Source organism: Chionomys nivalis, chromosome 17 (assembly GCF_950005125.1).
Source record: "Chionomys nivalis chromosome 17, mChiNiv1.1, whole genome shotgun sequence".
Taxonomy (NCBI): domain Eukaryota; kingdom Metazoa; phylum Chordata; class Mammalia; order Rodentia; family Cricetidae; genus Chionomys; species Chionomys nivalis.
In genome coordinates this window covers 18,863,278-18,881,180 of record NC_080102.1, presented here as the reverse complement: position 1 = coordinate 18,881,180, position 17,903 = coordinate 18,863,278, and the positions used below count along the sequence as shown (strand labels likewise).

Below are 17,903 nucleotides of genomic sequence, written 5' to 3'. Positions count from 1 at the left end.
ATAGTGTGGCAAATCTTGCCAGCAAAAGCAGCAGGTACACTTTCTCAAGCCCGCACGAGAGCTGGGTAAGGAGACTGGGAATGCTAGTCCTCTGCCTGAGCAGAAGGCTTGGTGAGCGGCAGGACGGTGCAAGCTGAAACCAGGTATCCTTGCCTATAATAAACACTATGAGAGTCGTGGTCATTCTTCTCTGTAGATAACAAAAGAAGGTCTATAAACTGGCTGGCATGTAGCCATGTTCTAAAAATGCCAGTCCGTCTCCTGGCTTGTTTCAAATACTTCAATACAAACCATGTCGGGCTGGCAAGTGGGTAAAGACACCTGCCACCGAGACCGGCGGCCTGAGTTTGGCCCCATGGTAGAAGGATAGAACACTACAAGTCATCTTCTGGCCTCCACACAGACACTCGCGTGCACACACCCACAAATACAAACAAAATTAATAAATAAATATAAAATTTTTTTAAAGAAATTGTTTTTTTTTTTAAACTGAAGAACCATGCCTTCATAATCAAAAAAAAAAATGGTGAGGGGTGGCCCAAGGACTTCTTCAACTCTCAGAACCTAGGATTCTCCATTCATGTCAGACTACAGACTGGGTAAGGACACTTAGGATCACCAGGGCAGAAACCCAACTCCTACTTTCTCGGTCAAAGTGTGAAGTCTATAGTTGTCACTAATGAAACAGAAAGTCAAGGGTCCAGGCACTGCCATGCTGGGGATATTTTCCCCCCTGCCCTCCTCCTCCTCCTTCACCCAGGCTCCTCTCTCCTTGCTAGCTCTTGCCGTCATCTTCTCCCTTCTCGCCCATGCTTTCTGTCTTGGGTATGCAGTGGGCAAAATAGCCACCAAAACAGTTGTAAATTAAGAGTCTCTCAGTTCCACATGACCAGTTGAGAGTTTCATTCCTCTCTCTGTATATTAACCAAGGGGAAGGTTGATTCTGTATGAACTGTAATCTCAGTCCTGAAATAGTCACGACAGCCAGAGTGACAAGGCAGGTGTCCACATGCTGACCGACAATGACGATGACCAGGCCTCGTGACTGTCAACCCCGTTTGGGACATCGAAAATGGGGGTGGGGCAAGCCACCCAAGAAATGGTGATGCTAAGCAGATAAATATCACACGCCCATGGGCCCATGGTCGGTTTGCTCTTCGTTTCCTCTGCGCAAGGAGCCGAAATGGAGCGAAGGTGATGTGGCCCCTGTCCCCTAACCCCCTTCACTGAAGGAAATACGTGGGTGCCTCATAGAGTGAGGAAAGGCAACGGCTGAGAGAGCTCAGGTGTACTCAAGGTTATTAGCTGCAGAATGGCGATCTCACCCACCTTTACAATTTTAATCGGCATCTGTTTACGTTCATGGTACCTGTCATTTATGCAAATGATATTTGTTTTCCAGGTTACTGCTCATGAAAGTGCCTTTTAAAAAATAGCTAAATAAAAACAAAGTGTGTTGATTGAGTGAAGAAAGACCTTCACACTCACAGCCTTGTTATTATTATGCAAATAATAAGGATATCGGCATAAATAAAAGAATACATCGGTGCGTGCCCTAACTCCAAAGACTGAAATACCAGACAAAGCTCAATATACAAACAGGACTTTTCTCTCCCAAGAGAACTGAAAAACTAAAATTACTTTCTTGTCGGCACCCATATAGAGTCTCTGACAAACTTAATGATGTTCTTCCTGTGTGGGTGGCACCAATCCAGGCCAGCAAAAGAATCTGTAATAAGATTTCCTCAGCTTTGGCCAGCAAGCCTGTTTCCTGGATGTCCTTGGCATATCTGTCACGGAGGACAGATTCTCCAGGGACACTGGCCCACTGTGTCAGGCTTTGTTTGAGAGAAAAGGACACCCAAAGATGGGCTGATATGAAAATCACTCACCATAGAGTTGGCCAGAGCAATTATTATTGGGCACAGAGGAGACCCTTCTCCCACGATCACCCAAGGCCAGCTGCCCCAAGGAACACTAGCCATCTCTTTGGGGCCAAAACTTTCCCAAGTTGATTTCAATAAAAATCCACTTGTAGACTGGAATTTGTCCTTTGTTTGGTTGGCGACGAAGTCTTCTAGTTGAACATCAATTCCAACAAAATTAATTAAAGAATGTCTGTATTGTCCCCTTTTGAATTATTTCCTCTCCAGGCCAAAGAGAAAAGCCATCAGGGTTTTGATGCAGACCGAGATGCCAAAAACCTGTACAAAGCCTGCAAAGGAATGGGTATGAAATAATTTTGTTCATTTATTTGTTTTTGAAATTGATTAAACTTGATGTCATGGCCAACATTCCCATAGCGACAGGAGGTGACCTACCTGTTATAAGTATTCTAAGCTAATTCAAGTTGATCTCTTCCAATGAGGTCTCAAAGTTATACTGGGGGCTCATTGCTTTTTAGGGTATTGGAAGCTAAATCTTGTGACATTTAATTTGACCTTGAAGTCATGGGGAACTTCTTTAGGAGTCAAGCTTATGCTATCTTCATCTTGTCTTACTCACTTTGGCCTTTTCCATGGGAAGTCATGAAGAATCAGATCTGACAAGAGCTGGATTCAGGGCCAGGAAGATGCATCTAGAAGTGACAGCCCTGCTGGGCAGTGACAGCTTGAGGAAATCAGAGAAAGCGTAGAGGCGGTGGCTTCCTGCTTACGTACAGCTGTGGCCCATCTCTATTCTCACGTCCAGCAGACAGCATGGAAGATTCAGGGTGTTTGCTACATGGAAGGGAACCCCAGGGTACTTTCCAGGCAGCTGAGACTTCCATGATGCTCTGTGGCGAAGGCCAGATGCCTGACCAAGGGGTGGAGATGGGAGTATGTTATTGGGTATGGTGATGATGCAGCATGCTCAACATGAACTTTTCCGTTCTCATCTAGAGTTCATTCTAGAACATCCGGGCTGAGCATTTACTGAATGCCAAAATCAGAGTTCTCATGTGACTCAGAATGGAGCCAAAGCGCCTCTTACCGTGTAGAGAGCCTGTGTGAGCACTGCCCAGCTCAACTCACCTGTCCATCATCACCTTGTTTAGCCACCATGCCCAGCTTCACTTTAATTTTTTAAGAAGCCAAATTTTAAAAGAAAAAAAAATACAAGATGTATTATTTTGATGATACAGTTCCCTTGATCCCAATTTATATAAAAAATTTTATTTACCCAATATTGACAAAATTATAAATGAGGTATTTTGCATTCTGTTTTGTTTCTTTCTTTGTTGTTTTGTACTAAGTCTCAGAAATTTGTCATGTGCTCTGTACTTACGGAATATTTTGATTTGCATCAATCACCCTTCAAGTACTAAATAGCCATGATTGGTCAATTAGTAGCTGCTGGGTTGAACGGAAGGCCAGAAGACCCAAATGTAGCAAAGATTACAGACACTCTCACCTAGGCAAGTCAGAATTATAATGGTCAATGATAAAATGATGGGCTGGAGTGATGGTTCAGTGGTTAAGAGCACTGCTTGCTCTTCCAAAGGTCCTGAGTTCAATTCCCAGCAACCATATGGTGACTCACAATCATCTGTAATGAAATCTGGTGCCCTCTTGAGGAAGAGACCTGGTCAGTCGTCCTCATCAACTTAGACCATGAAACCCAATGGGCAGGTTCAACAGAACCTCCATATATGGGCTGCCCAAGTATGCTTCAGCATTGCCAGGGCATAAATTTATTTTTTCATTTCATGATAAAATTATAGCTTATTTCTCCAAGTGAGGCAAAACTTAGGTTACAGTTTGGGGTCTTTTTGCTCTCCTGGTGTCTTATGATGCCCTAAGTATGTGGACAATCTGGGTCATGGACAACCCAAAATGGTTCCCAACCTCTTCCTAACACTGGCTCTCCTTCTCGGCCTGGGTTCCTCTGCTGCCCCTCTCCCAGTTCCTCAGCACCACACCCTCCACCAGGTTCTGCTTAAACTAACCCTTTATGGTGTCATCACCATCAGCCAATGCCACCAAAGGGAACGCCTTAATGCCCAGTACATGGACCAGCCTTTTAAATAACAAAGTCACTGGAGATGGTCTATGCATGACTCCTCAGATGTCCAAAGGCATGCTAGTCATCAAAGGGTCTTTGAGAGACATGGGGAAGGAGGGGACTGTCCATTTTGCATCTCCAATAGTTCTCAGTAAGAAGACTGCAGAGCCTGGGACCACACCCTTGGGTCAAGCTCGGGTCTGCTGAGGTGCACAGAGGTCAAAACACTCAGCCACTCCAGAGCATGCGTCTGGCCTAGAACTCAGGTCCTAACCTTCAGCCCAGCACTCTTCTCTGCACTATCAGTATGTGCTGTGTACAACACCCCCATTGGCCCTCATTACATGGTAACCATTAAGCCTCTCCTTAACAGTGTGCTCAGATCCAATTAGGTCAGCCTGTGTATTAAGCAAGCCCAACCTGTTCTCCATCACAAAAGGTTGAATGGAGGCCTCTAGAAGGTTTAGGCCCCCAGAATCTGGGAGAATGGCCTTGTCCTTATTTGGAAAAGGGGTCTTTGTAGATGTGATTGAGTTAAGGATGCTAGGAAGAGGGTAACCTAGGTAGGTTCTAAATCCAATGATGGGCATCTTTAAGAAAGACAGAAGAGAAAGATGGTGGTAGCCAGGTTGGGGACATGGGAACACAGATAGAGACTGCTCTCATGTAAATGACAGGTCAAAGAACACCAAGAAGCTGGGAGAACCAGGACTATGACCTATCAGTACAGTGACTTCAGATTTCCAGCATCCAGAACTATAGGGGCACAAGTCGTGTCATTTGAAGCCATTGAATTTGTGGTCATTGACACAATAACCTCTAGAAATGAATGTAGGGAACAAATGCCAGCTGGTGGTCCCCTCCTGCAGACAGGATCCAGGCCCACCCATCACTTCTCTTGCCTTCCCAGTGCTCACCTCCCCACCCCCGCCCCGTGTGAGAATGTGAAGCCTTGCCTTAAGCTCCAGAACTAGGAACACAGGTTTCTGGGGTCAACCAGGTCAGCATAGGCTGGAGCTTCTGCTGCTAGTTTAGCCTTGTTTATCTGCCACATGGAACCTTGCGGCCTTCAAATACTGTGACTCCCTCCTGCCAAATCTCCATACCATCCAGTTACTCTCCAGAAAATTGCTGGGGAAGCATACCACAAATGCCCCTGGGTGCTTCCAGGCTGGTGATCACTTTGGCTCTAACAGAGCGATGTAATTACTCCCCTCCAGTATCTGAAGTACAGCCAGCACAGAGGGGCTTTGTTTTGTTTTGTGTTTGTTCAGTTTTAAAGCCTTTCCCAGAACCACTGGGCCAGCTCAAGTGCCTCAAACCATTACAAATGTTTACAGGAAATCGCTCAGCAGCCAGGCCTGCTTCTAAGACACACAGACCATGAAATGCGGAGGGAGGTCACCTTCAGCAAGCTGCTTCTTCTTTGGGTTGTAAAAACAGTTTTCAGGATCAACCTGAGATTTGGTCTCAAATGACTTCAAGGGTATCTATGTGTCATTATCCTGTCCTTCCTCTACTTATGGGCTGGTGCTAAACCCTCCCACAACTACCGTGTTCTCTGTGTTTGTGTTTTTGCTGTTTGTTTTGCTTTCCTTTTTTTTTTTTTTTTGTTTGTTTAACATGGGGTCTTGCATAAGCCAGGATGGTCTTGAACTCATTATATAGCCAAGTTGGTCTCAAACTTGTAATCCCCCCTGCTTCAGTCTCCCTAGTACTTGAATTACAGGGGTATACCAATATGTCAGATCTTTCTTATTTAAAAGAAAGGAAAATCTACAGAATCAAATTTTTTCTAATAAGCTCATGTCTCCCTGATTGTCCAGATACAGGTTGCATATCACATCACAGTGGAGAATATTTACTATCGGCCTTTGCTATGCTATATACAGTCCGTTTTAGTATCACATACAGGTCAAACCAATGCAGAGTCAAAGTTCTATCAAATGGTATACAAACTTCTCCTGCCATTCATACATACAGATATGCGTTCACTTATTCAGAAAGACGTGAAAATACCAAATGGAGGCAGGAAGGTATGGGAGGCTCTAGGATCTAAGCCTGAAATATTGAGGTCCTTGACAGGGACAGGAAGAACCCCCAATGAAAGGAGGGTCTGAAGAACTGAAAAGGTACATTCTATGATATTTCAAAGAATATGAAATCTTTTCTGAGGTGAGATTTCTGGCACTCAAACACTTAAAAGTTAGCCACGAAAACGTCGTAGGGTACACAGATACATGTCACCTAGGTGAAAGCCCTGGGGGACACAAAGAGAGACAACATGAATAACAGTGTTGGAACCAAACCAGAAAGAGAAGAGACTGGCAATTAACTCCTGTTATTTTTGCGAGTGAGCTCATCCTAGGATGTTCTCTTTATGTGGTTGAACCCAACTAGCTGAAATCTTCCCACAGTTACAGAGGTGGAAATAATCCTTGAGATGAAATGACCGGCCCAAGGACAGCGGCTACCCCAGGGCTCTCTGTCCCCTGGGCTGCATCTCTCTCCTTCTAAGTTCTGGCTGGGTCTTTCCAAAGACAGTCTTAAGTGTTGATGCAAAGCCAAAATGAAGGTAGAACACAGGTGTTTTCCAGGCTCTATTTCTTCCCTTTCTCATCTCTAATCAGAACCTTTCCACATTCCGTCTACAATCATAGCCTGTTATGCTCCCAGCTCCTCCATCAAAATATGTCATCTCCGTTTACTGGTCCCCTAGAATCCCAGTCTCTCAGTAATCTTCACCCACCAATTCATTCATTCATTCATTCATTCATTCAGCTCTATGCAGAGGTCACTGTGCCGGTTCTCTTCCCCCTTCAACTGAAGGTAGTCACCACAACTGCAGGTCTCTCAGGGTTTGGGGATGAGGAGAAAAGTATTGGTTCCTGCCGTAGAATCTGAAGACATTGCTGAGTACAGCGATTATAGTCATGTCTTAGAATCTCATAATGACTCGCCAAAAATTACATGGTTTAAAACCATGGAAACACATTGATATTACAGTTCTGGAAGTGAGAAGCCCACCATCAAAGGGTCAGTGGCTCACCTTACATTTCTAAGGGCAGTGGCCATTTCAGAAGAGGCAACAGGCTGAGTGGGAGAAATGCTAGCCCAAAATCCCAGGAGCTCGGCTTTGCATCACCTTTCTTTGAGTAAATAAGTGCAGGACAATGCAATGTGTGCGTTCACAGAACATGCTAGAACTACCATAATCCACTGTGTAAAGAGACTCAAGTCTATGTCAGACTCGCCCACATCCCTGAAGAGTCAATAATCCATTGTAAGGTTTCTGGACCACTAATATATGAACTTTCCCAAAGTTTTGCCAATGCAAATGTTATTGACTTAGTATTTCCTTCTTATTCAATTTATTTTTAACTCTTGTTCTCTTACAAAACACAAGCTCACATTAAAATTAAATCATAATTACTAAATGTAAAAATAGTCATAGATCAATCTTTTTAATTCAGTTTCATATTTCCAATAATATGGCATAGGAAACACAGGTCAGTGGACCTGGCAGAACCTTTAGCTCCCCCAAGCTCCCAGTTATGGCTCAAGCAAGATGGCTGTGACTGCCACGCAGCAGTGCCCATTACAATTAAGTGACCACTGACTGCCCAGGGCCCAGTCACAGCTTCACATATATGCAATCCTACAACGGGCTATATAACTGGCTATGGGAGAACATAGAAAACAGGAATTTGACTCTTCAAGGCTTATGAAAGTAACTGATCTACAGGCAAATATCATTAAGAGAAGCTAAGTGAGCCCCATGTTAGTCATCACAGAGATGGGTCTAGAAGATCAGCTTGAGACCAAGTTGCAGGACGTCTTGTTCCATTTTTGGGATTCTGATCTAACCCTAGGAGACATGACTACTCGTTAATGGTATTTAGATTATGGGGTGAAATGAGCCGGACCTTGCAGAGATCAGTGTCTTGCATCAGAGAGACTAAAAGCAGTCAGGATTTGCTGGCAGTGGCATTAAGAAGCAAAGGCAACAGAGGTGAACTCTTTGGGTGACTTTGGTTTTTCTAACTAAAGTGATGTCATGCATGGATATGAAATAATAGGGCAGAGAAGGGGCTTAAGGATTTATCAAAGGAATCCAGCTATGCTACATTGCAAGTAGAAATACCTTGGAGAGCCTTGACAATGTGACCGCAGGCAGCTGGAAATAAGAGAGGAACTCAGAGGAAAGAGCTCAGCTGAGGGGTTGGTCTAGAGCTCATCAGCAAAGAGTAGAGGCCATCTGAACAGAGGATCACAACCAAAAAGGCCAACTGGAAACTGAGGTTAGAGGGCAGGGAAAAGAAGGGCCAGGCAGCATGCGACACCAAGAAGAAGGTAGTGGGGTGGAGAGAAACTAACGGGAAGCTAGGGTAAAGTAGTGACAGGGTTTGCAGCTTAGAAGGATGTGTGCAGGAACCAGTGCAATTGCCTTTCTCAGTTTCTTCATCTATCATTATGACCTAGGACTAGATGGCCTCAGAAGTGCCTCGTAGAGCTCACAACTGCTGAATGTTGTTGTGGGACCCTAGCGTACTCTATGATTGGTGAGCGTCCCTAGCAGAGTGGCGTGGCCCCAAGCCCGCTGTGGATGCGAGGCAGTGCCAGGTCCTTGGGCATTTATATTGCGCTTTGTCTGTGGTATACAATTGTTGCTGTATGCGCTCTGAGCTCTCCCTTCTCATTCTCACCTACCCTTGAACTACATGACACCAGGTTGTAGGTGAGGAACTAGAGGTGTCAAAGTCTTTTGTGCATGTGTGTGTGTGCGTGTGTGTGTGTGTGTGTGTGTATGAGTTTGTGAATAAGATCAATATTCTGTCAATTTGGGCTTCAATCTTGTCTATTCAGATAGATAAGAGGATAAGGAACAAACCATACCCTTTATTAGGTTTCTTTAAAAAACTAATTTTATTGAGATAGAATTTATAAACCATATAATTTCCCCACTGAAAATATACAGCCCAGTGTTGTCTTAGTTAGGGTTTCTATTGCTGTGAAGAGACCCCATGACCACAGCAGCTCTTACAAAGGAAAACATTTAATTGGCTGGCTTACAGTTCAGAGGTTCAGTCAATTATCATCATGGTGGGGCATGGCAGCATGCAGGTAGACATGGTGCTGGGGAAGGAGTTGAGAGTTCTACATCTTGATATGCAGGTAACAGGAGGTAGTTTGTCTCACTGGGTATAGCTTGAGCATAGTAGACCTCAAAGCCCACCCCCACAGTAACACACTTCCTCTAATAAAGTCACACCTCCTCCAACAAAGCCCCACCTCCCATTAGTGGCACTCCCTCTGGGGGCCATTTTCTTTCAAACTCATACAAGTATTTTCCTGCATTTATAAATATATGTAGCTCAACCATAGTTAATTGATTTTAGATGAGATTGGGTATGTCCAGGATGGTATGGCCATAGATAGCTGATTGATTTTAGAATACTTTCATCTTTGCATACACCCTGTCCTCTCTGTCAATCCTTAACCCACTTTCTGCCTCTACGAAATCCTTTATTCTAGGTTTTCACATGAATAGAATCCTACAATTTGTGGTCTTTTGTGATTGGTCCCTTTCACTTAGTCTAACATTTCCAGGGTTTATTCATATTTTTCTGTACTCTAGTCCTTCTTGAGACCCAGTAGCACTGTACTGTATGGGTACCCCATATTTTGTTCAGCCATTTCTCTCCTGATGAACTTTGGGAGCCTTCTACCTTCGGCCAATTTTGACCAATGCTTCTGCTCAGAGTTAGTGCAGATGTTTTTCCATTCCCCTGGGAATTAAGTTTGGGAACTTGCCATAGACATTTCTCTTTCTAACCATGCCTCTTACTGCACTGCACACCAGGGTGGTCTCCATGGATATTTGTCTGAGTGGAAAGAATATGGTTTTCAGGATCATCTAGCCCCATTCTAGACCCTGGCCCTTTCTAAGTCGGAGTCATGGCTTCTTCGATGACAGCAGCGTTAATCACATTTCTTTTCTTTTCTTTTTTTTTTTTTTGGTTTTTCGAGACAGGGTTTCTCTGTGGTTTTGGAGCCTGTCCTGGAACTAGCTCTTGTAGACCAGGCTGGTCTCGAACTCACAGAGATCCGCCTGCCTCTGCCTCCCGAGTGCTGGGATTAAAGGCGTGCGCCACCATCGCCCGGCTAATCACATTTCTTGATGACTGAGACTTTGTTTCTGTCTCCTGCACTTCAGGAACGGATGAGGCGGCCATCATCGAGGTCTTATCCATCAGGACATCGGAGCAGAGGCAACAGATAAAGCAGAAGTACAAGACAAAGTATGGCAAGGTACGCAGGGTTGAGCCAGTTCAGCCTCCTCTGGAGGGACAACATGGCTAGAGTTAGAATACAGTCTGAGAAAATGCATTTGGAACTTTTAATTGACTAGACCAAAGACTGACATTGCTAGGCCAACTTAATGCCTATAAATCAATACCCCTTAAGTCATTGGGTTTTTTGTTTTTGTTTTTGATTTTTTGTTTTCTTTAGTTTGGTTTGGTTTTTTGAGACAGGGTTTCTCTGTAGCTTTACAGCCTGTCCTGGAACTAACTCTTGTAGCCCAGGCTGGCCTCAGACTCACAGAGATCCGCCTGCCTCTGCCTCTTGAATGCTGGGATTAAAGGCGTGTGCCACCACTGCCCAGCAACTCATTGTTTTCTTAATTGACTTCATTTTTCTATTACATTTACTTATTTTTCATTCAATTTATACTACTTCCACACAATAATTCATAAGCAGGATAGTGATTTGAAAACCAGTTCCCACAAGTGGGGCTTAATATAGAAATATTCTTATACTCAGCTGTCTTTGAGTATATTCATACTTCTTCATAAACTATTGGTTCAGAAAACTAAAATTCTTTCTTTTATTTTTGAGATGATATAATTATATCATTTCTCTTTTCCCTTTATTCCCTCCAAATTCTTCCATATAACCGTCATTGCTCTATTTCAAATTCATGGCCTCTTTTTTCATTGTTGTTCCATACATACATATGTACATACATACATACACACACATATATGTTTATACATGCATATATATATATATATTCTTAAATATACAATGCAACCTGTTCAGTCTGTATAATGTTGCTTGTATGTATGTTTTCGGGGCTGACTATCTGGTATTGGATAGCCAATTGATAAACTCTTCCCTGCGGAGGAGAATTTCTCCCGCTACCAGCTTTCACCAGTTGCCTGCGGAGTTAAGGCCCGTGGTGCCTCCTCCCCCAACTCCGTCCACTTTGGCATGTCTATTGCTTTTGTCCCTGTTCATCTTGTGTTTGGGCAGTCATGTTGATGAGACTCTATGGGTGTAGCTTCTGATATTCCTAGGAGACCCAATCTCACGGCGAACTCCTGGATTCTCTGGCTCTTACATCTTTTTTTCCTTGAGCCTTAGGGACAAGAGTTGTATTGTAGATGTATGCTTTGGAGCTGGGCTCCACAATTCAGCATTTTGATTGGTTGTGGCTTTCAGTACAGAAAACTTTTTAGGAGCTCTCAGTTTCCTTGACTTTTAGCATTTACTTCTTTCTCCTTTTTCCTTTTATTCTTGTTGTTGTTGATGTTGTTATATATATAAAATCTTCAAGTGTTCATTAGGTTTAGTTACTAATTTGTCAACATTTAAAGAACCAGGACCCATGTCCAATTCTTCAGTCAGCGAGGCCAGCGTTTATTCCCAGAGAGACTGGTGCCATAATGGGGCTATTTATTTATATAACAGATGGTCAAAGGCTGTGCTATTGCAGGTGTTGCTGTTTGCATCTCTCTTAATAATCAGGCTTGGTGATGTCACTTTTTATGAAAATGAGTGAGTATCCAGTTCACCTCATTGGGTAGAAGTGGAATTTTCATCCTTTTCTCCATGCCTAACTCTAAACAACTTACTTCTATTTATAACCCAATAAAATAGAAAGTCAGACACAAGACACCTTGAACTCTTGTCCAACACAAAAGTAAATGTGGGTCTAGGGACTCGGCTGAGAAATAAGAGAGCATGTTCTAGCACAAAAACTGGGAGACTGTCCTTTGCCAAGCATTTGATGATCCCCTGAGAGCTGAGACCACCAAAGAGATGCTTAAAACTTCAGAGGAGGTCAAACACTCATCCCTAAATCCTCACACCCACTGAGCCCCGAGAATAATGACAGCAGGGAACCATGGGCAGTTATTAGAGAAGCTGGGACAAGCATCCGAGCTTCCTGAAGCCTGCTTCTTAGGCATGGAAGCATATAAAATACCAGCTGGGCTTTCATGGCTGTGGGTCAAGAGACAGAGGAGCTGCGGCCTCTCTGCAGTCCTAAGCATTATCTATCTGAGCTGGGAAAATGTATTTCAGATATCTTAGTGGACCCCTGTATAGTCTTGAGGCAGGCTTGCCTTCACAAGATGTAGTGGTAGGTGAAGTGACAGTAGGAACAGAGACATGATACCTCAGTCCCCTTTGAACACAGCAGATCCCCTTGTATAAAAGTTTCCAGCTTTTTCTCCCTAACCCGGAGCTCAGAGGTATGTATAATCAGAGAAACAGTTGATTTGTGTTTTCTCAGAAAATTCTTTTCTGGATGGATTAATAATATTCTTGCATAATATATATTACCATGAATACTTTTTGACCGTTGAATGTGGGCACAGTGCAGAGTTTTTCATGGATTCTGACTCCCTCATGACCCTATGGCATAAGTCTTGCTACTCTCCCATATAAAAACACCAACCAGTAGTGGAAACTGTTGAGTCTTTTCTAGCTGAATGTTTGGGGCAAATTCTTCATTTTCTGTGGTCTATTGGGTGGAGATAACGCAGTTCGTCTGCCAGCTTTGCAGGCCTGTGTGGAACTTCGCTGAGAGAAGCTCTCAGAACTCTAAAATGTTCTGTAAATATTCTTGCTGTTATAATTCATCTTGGGGTGGGCACCTCAGCCCTGAGCAAGATGCCTCTCAGATTGAGGGGCAGGGGAGAAAGGAATGGGTGATTGCGGTGACCACTGTCCTCAAGATCAAGTGGTTCTTGATGTCTAGAGCAGGTGCGCTGGTCCTGAAACTCACATAGTAATGTAGGCAGACGCTCACCTCCTCTTCCCACGACACTGCAGTCATCTTCTCTGTGCTCCCTGCAGGACCTAGAGGACGTGCTCAAGAGCGAACTGAGTGGAAACTTCGAGAAGACAGCCTTGGCCCTTCTGGACCGCCCCAGTGAATATGCCGCAAGGCAGTTGCAGAAAGCCATGAAGGGCGTAGGCACCGATGAGACTGTGCTCATAGAAATCCTCTGCACGAGAAGCAATAAGGTCAGTCTCCCTCGAGCCCTCAGTCCCACCTCCTGCGGGACAGGTCACTCAAGCGTCAGAGATGGCTGAGCCCCCTTGGAGGAAGCTCATCCCCTACATGGTATCCATAAGTGGACAAGATTCTGGGCAGAAATACGTCTGCTAAGCTCAAACAGGTGTTAAAAACAAAGGGGAGGGAGCTGCATAAACAAAACGACAGCCCTACCACCTGGCCTGCCCTCCCTCCCCCATCACAGCCCACACCTGCTCAGTTGGTGCCCTCCCCACACCTGCTCCTGTCTGACTTTCCTTTCCACTCCCTTATGAGCCGGGTACCAGGAAATGACAGCTCTTACTCACCGCTGGCTGGAGCGTAAGCTGAGACGGCTCTGAGGCTTGACTTGACAGGGATGATGTCAAAGGATTGCTACCAGTACACATTCTAGAGGGAAGCTTGCACTGCTGACCCTGCCCGCTGTTTAAAACAGAGGCAAACTGGAAACCACCTAAGCGGCCACCCGTGGGAGGCTAGCTAAGTCAACTGGGGCGTCTCCTAGCGTGGGACACTTTCTGTCTCTCCCAGAAAAACATGGACGATCTGCGTTAGAGGCTAGCTGGACCTCCAGGACAGTATGGAGCTAGAAACAAGCCACAAAATAATCAGCACTGTTTTCCACTGGCTAAAATATGATGTATACAAAATAGTTCTAGAAATTCTCTTGCTAAGGTTTCTTTCCTCAGGGAGATGGGAACAATGTCTTCCTCTATGGTCCCAGTGACAAACCAAAGTATGATTCTACAAAATTGGCTCTGGGGAACCAATGAGTTTATTAGTCTTAAGTATAGAGCAGAGAGGGAGGAGTTACATGCAAGAGTATGGGTGGCAGTAAAACAGCCACACTGGAAGGTCTGCACCCAGGGTGTATGCCCACTCCTCTATAACTGCATAGATGCGGCTCCCTTCCCTGGTCCCTCTTGGCCTATATACCTCTTGCTCCTCCTTGATGTCACCATTACAATTAGGGAAGAATTCCATAGAACTGGTTGGAAGGACTGGCTGTATGTTTAGGTAAGGGCTCTATGATCCTCTACACCCCTTCTCCCATGAGGGAAGGTCAGTAGTCAACAAGCCGGGCTGTGATGGTCTTCTGCAAGTGGGCATAACTGAACCTACAAAGATGGCTGAATCTACAAAGATGTGTCTTGGAGGATAGTACACTAAGCATAGATACAAGCATGCAAGACAGAGATAGGAACCTGTGAAATACACACTAGACTCTAACCTTGATTGTACGGGTGGGGAAGAGAGAATGAGCCTGGATTAAGAGATAGGGAATGGCATTAGCTTAGCTGTAATACTTCTGCCTTCCTAGTACTAACTGGTATGCCATCCATGTAGCTATGTTTGGGCTAAGTTGCAATAGTTTGATACATATAGACAAAGTATCATGGCCAAGTTTGAATAGCCAGTGAATCCCTGGTTATTCAGTGAATACCTTAAGTATCTGTCATGCCTTTATGGTGAGAACATTCAGGATCTCTCTTCTAGCCATGTTGAACTATATGATATATTCTTGTTAACTCCAATTATCCTACTGTGCCCACTAGAACATCTCATTCCTGTCTCATGGGTACCAGTTACTTTTCTGTTGTTGTAATAAAAACCAAGAGTAGCTCAGAACAGGAAGGGGTTATTGTGACCTATGGTTCCAGGGGGATAAAGCCCGTCACAGCAGGAAGGCATGGCAGCACAAACAGGAAGCTGAGAGATCATATCTTCAACTGCAAACACGAAGCCATACAGCATGAGGCTATAAACTCTCAAAGCCCCCTCTCAGTGACATACTTCTTCCAGCAAGGCTGTGCCTTCCCATAGCCTTCACAAACAGAGCCAGCCACTGTTTAAAACTGTTTAAATGCCTGAGTTATGGGGGACATTTTTCATTCAAACCACCATACGATGCAACTTAGCACCATGGACCCCCATCTCTCCAGCCTTTGGTAACCACCATTCTGCTTTCCCCACCTATGAGGTTATCTTTTTTATACTCCATAAATGAGTGAGTTCATGGGGTGCATGACTTTTTGTGTCTGAATTATTTCATTCCATGTACTTTAGAATCAACCATGTTGTCACAGATGACAGAATTTCTTTCTTTTCATGGACAGATGTTATATTGTCTTCATTTGTCTGGTGACAGATCCCTCAAGTTGACTCCATGTCTAAGGAGACTGTATGCATACACTACTTATATGTTTGAAATGTTTACACAGAAAGGGTCGTCTTACCCTGGCAGATTCCCCATAGCCCTGTGCCCTGTGTTGTAGGGACAACCATCTCAGTAGGAAGTCACAAAGGCCCCCTGCATCAGGAGATGGGCATCTGCCTCATCTCTGTTTCCTACTGGCTCCAAGCTCGGACACTAATTGTTTCTACCATTTTCCTAGGAAATCATCGCCATCAAAGAAGCCTACCAAAGGCGTAAGTAACTTTTGTTCTGGCTTCGGATTAAGTTTTGTTTGTTGGGTTGGTTTGTTTTGTTTATAAAATTGCTGGTAACTCGGTCATCCACTTTCCCCTTTCCCTTTTTCTTCCTCAAAAGTGTTTGACAGGAACCTTGAATCTGATGTCAAAGGCGATACAAGCGGAACTCTCAGGAAGATTCTGGTGTCCGTGCTACAGGTGAAGATAAACAGAACGGGTCTTTAAGATCTTCTGCACCACAGGCCCCGGAGGCTCCAGGCAGACAGACGTCATCCAATTCTCACTGACAGACCTCTGTCCACTCTCCACATTTCCCTGCCCCACTTGGGCACACTGACAGCAGAGAACACGACTGTGTACATTTCAAGCACAGAAGGAAGAGCGGACAGTTGCCTTATGGCTCAGTGCCCCAACCATCACAGCTCAATGCATTATGGCCCATTATCCCACCAAGGCCCGTAGGCCAAGGGTCCAGATATCTGATAGCAAACACCTTCACGGGTAATCAATCTCACCAGAGGGAAAATCAACATGTCAGCCCCCCAAGGCTCAGGGGAAAACTCACCTCCTTGGAGCCCTCTGCCTGATGTGACTGTTTCCTTTCTGGCTGTCGCCCAGAGGCCATTAGGAGTTCCTGGAACTTTCTCCAGCCTCCTGCTGCATGCCCCTCCACCCCTGCCACCAGCTTATAGCCCAGCTGCCTGCTTTCTCCAAAGCCAGCAGCAAGAGTTCTTCCTTAAGAACGCCCATCTGATTAGGCCAGGGTCTCCAGGACAATTTCCCTTTGGATTCATTTGCATTAGAGGCCTGTTTTATACCAGCAAAACACTGCCATGCTATCTGACATGATGTCACTATCTGACATGATGTCATCATGAGATACCATTCCATCTGCTTTACTGCTCCATCCATACCCAAGGAAAGGTCACTGGGGTCATTTTAGCACTCTGCCATTTACCCATGTCTTTATTTACCCACATCCATAGTCTCCCATGACCAACTTTCAGAGTTCTTTAACATTGACCCCCCAAATGAAGGCATTTGGTATTTGTGGAAGGAGGATGCTTCCTTCTTAGTGCATATGAGGTTACTATTAGCTTTCACTGAAGACTGTGGATTTGGTGAATGACCATTGGGTATAAGAGAGGAGAGAATGAGGGGAGAGAGAGGGAGAGAGAGGGAGAGAGAGGGAGAGAGGGAGAGAAAGAGAGGGAGAGGGAGAGGGAGAGGGAGAGGGAGAGGGAGAGGGAGAGAGAGAGAGAGAGAGAGAGAGAGAGAGAGAGAGAGAGAGAATAACACAGACATAAGACTGCTTTCAATCTTTCCCAAAAGGTGGCAGCAAAGAGCAGGCTATGCCACTCTGTCAGGCTGAGTGGCGCTTCAGCACCCACCTCTTCTTCCCCCTAAAGTCACCCCTGTAACACAGGGCTCACTCAGCTTTTCTGTGATCAAGCAGGCACTTGAGCTAATGGCAATACATCTATCTTTGTAGGCCAATCGAGATGAAGAAGGTACTGTGGACAAAGACCTGGCTGGTCAGGATGCCAAAGATTTGTATGATGTAAGTGTTTGCACGCACCTGGCTCCACGCATTCTTTTGGTTTTTCACTTATTAGTGCTGTTATAACAGGCATTTCTTTGTTTCCTAAAAATGGGAGTTACTTTGGAATGAAATATGTCTTCTGATAAATGAATATATGCTATAATCTGCAAAGATCATATTATAAAGACTCATTCCTGTTCTTATACTCTGGAGCCAACCACCTCAGATCCATTTTGGAACACAGGATGGAATAAATACCAATACAGGCAGACATGTCGCATATCTGGAGGTGGAGACTTCAAGTGCTCCATCTTTCCATGACTTCTATCGCATGCAGATTTTGTCCTTCTCTGTAAGTGAGGCCTGCTCACAGTTTTATGGGGGCCTCTTGGCTCTTGCCTTCATAAAGGAAAGAATTTGGCTGAACGGCATAGATAGTTTATGCCAAAGTTTATTAATAAAGTGTGTGCTCCCAAGAGAGATTGGACTCCCCGAAAAGTAAATACCCCAAGTGGGGTCTGCTTTGTGGGCTTGAAGGGAGTTTTGTTGAGCATTTACAAGAGGGTGGCACACTCGTGGGGTGAGAGAATAACC

At 44.6% G+C, this 17,903-nt stretch overlaps 1 protein-coding gene across 1 annotated transcript in view; it reads left to right on the top strand.

Annotated features, from left to right (window-relative positions):
- The window catches only part of Anxa13 (annexin A13), a 55,149-nt gene that overhangs the window by 25,054 nt on the left and 12,192 nt on the right, over nucleotides 1-17,903 (top strand). The window contains exons 3-9 of the mRNA XM_057792185.1: nucleotides 1,898-2,034; nucleotides 2,154-2,229; nucleotides 10,202-10,296; nucleotides 13,132-13,302; nucleotides 15,730-15,763; nucleotides 15,885-15,964; nucleotides 17,259-17,327. Of these exons, the coding sequence (XP_057648168.1) occupies nucleotides 1,898-2,034; nucleotides 2,154-2,229; nucleotides 10,202-10,296; nucleotides 13,132-13,302; nucleotides 15,730-15,763; nucleotides 15,885-15,964; nucleotides 17,259-17,327 (662 nt within the window). The remainder of the gene's footprint in view (nucleotides 1-1,897; nucleotides 2,035-2,153; nucleotides 2,230-10,201; nucleotides 10,297-13,131; nucleotides 13,303-15,729; nucleotides 15,764-15,884; nucleotides 15,965-17,258; nucleotides 17,328-17,903) is intronic.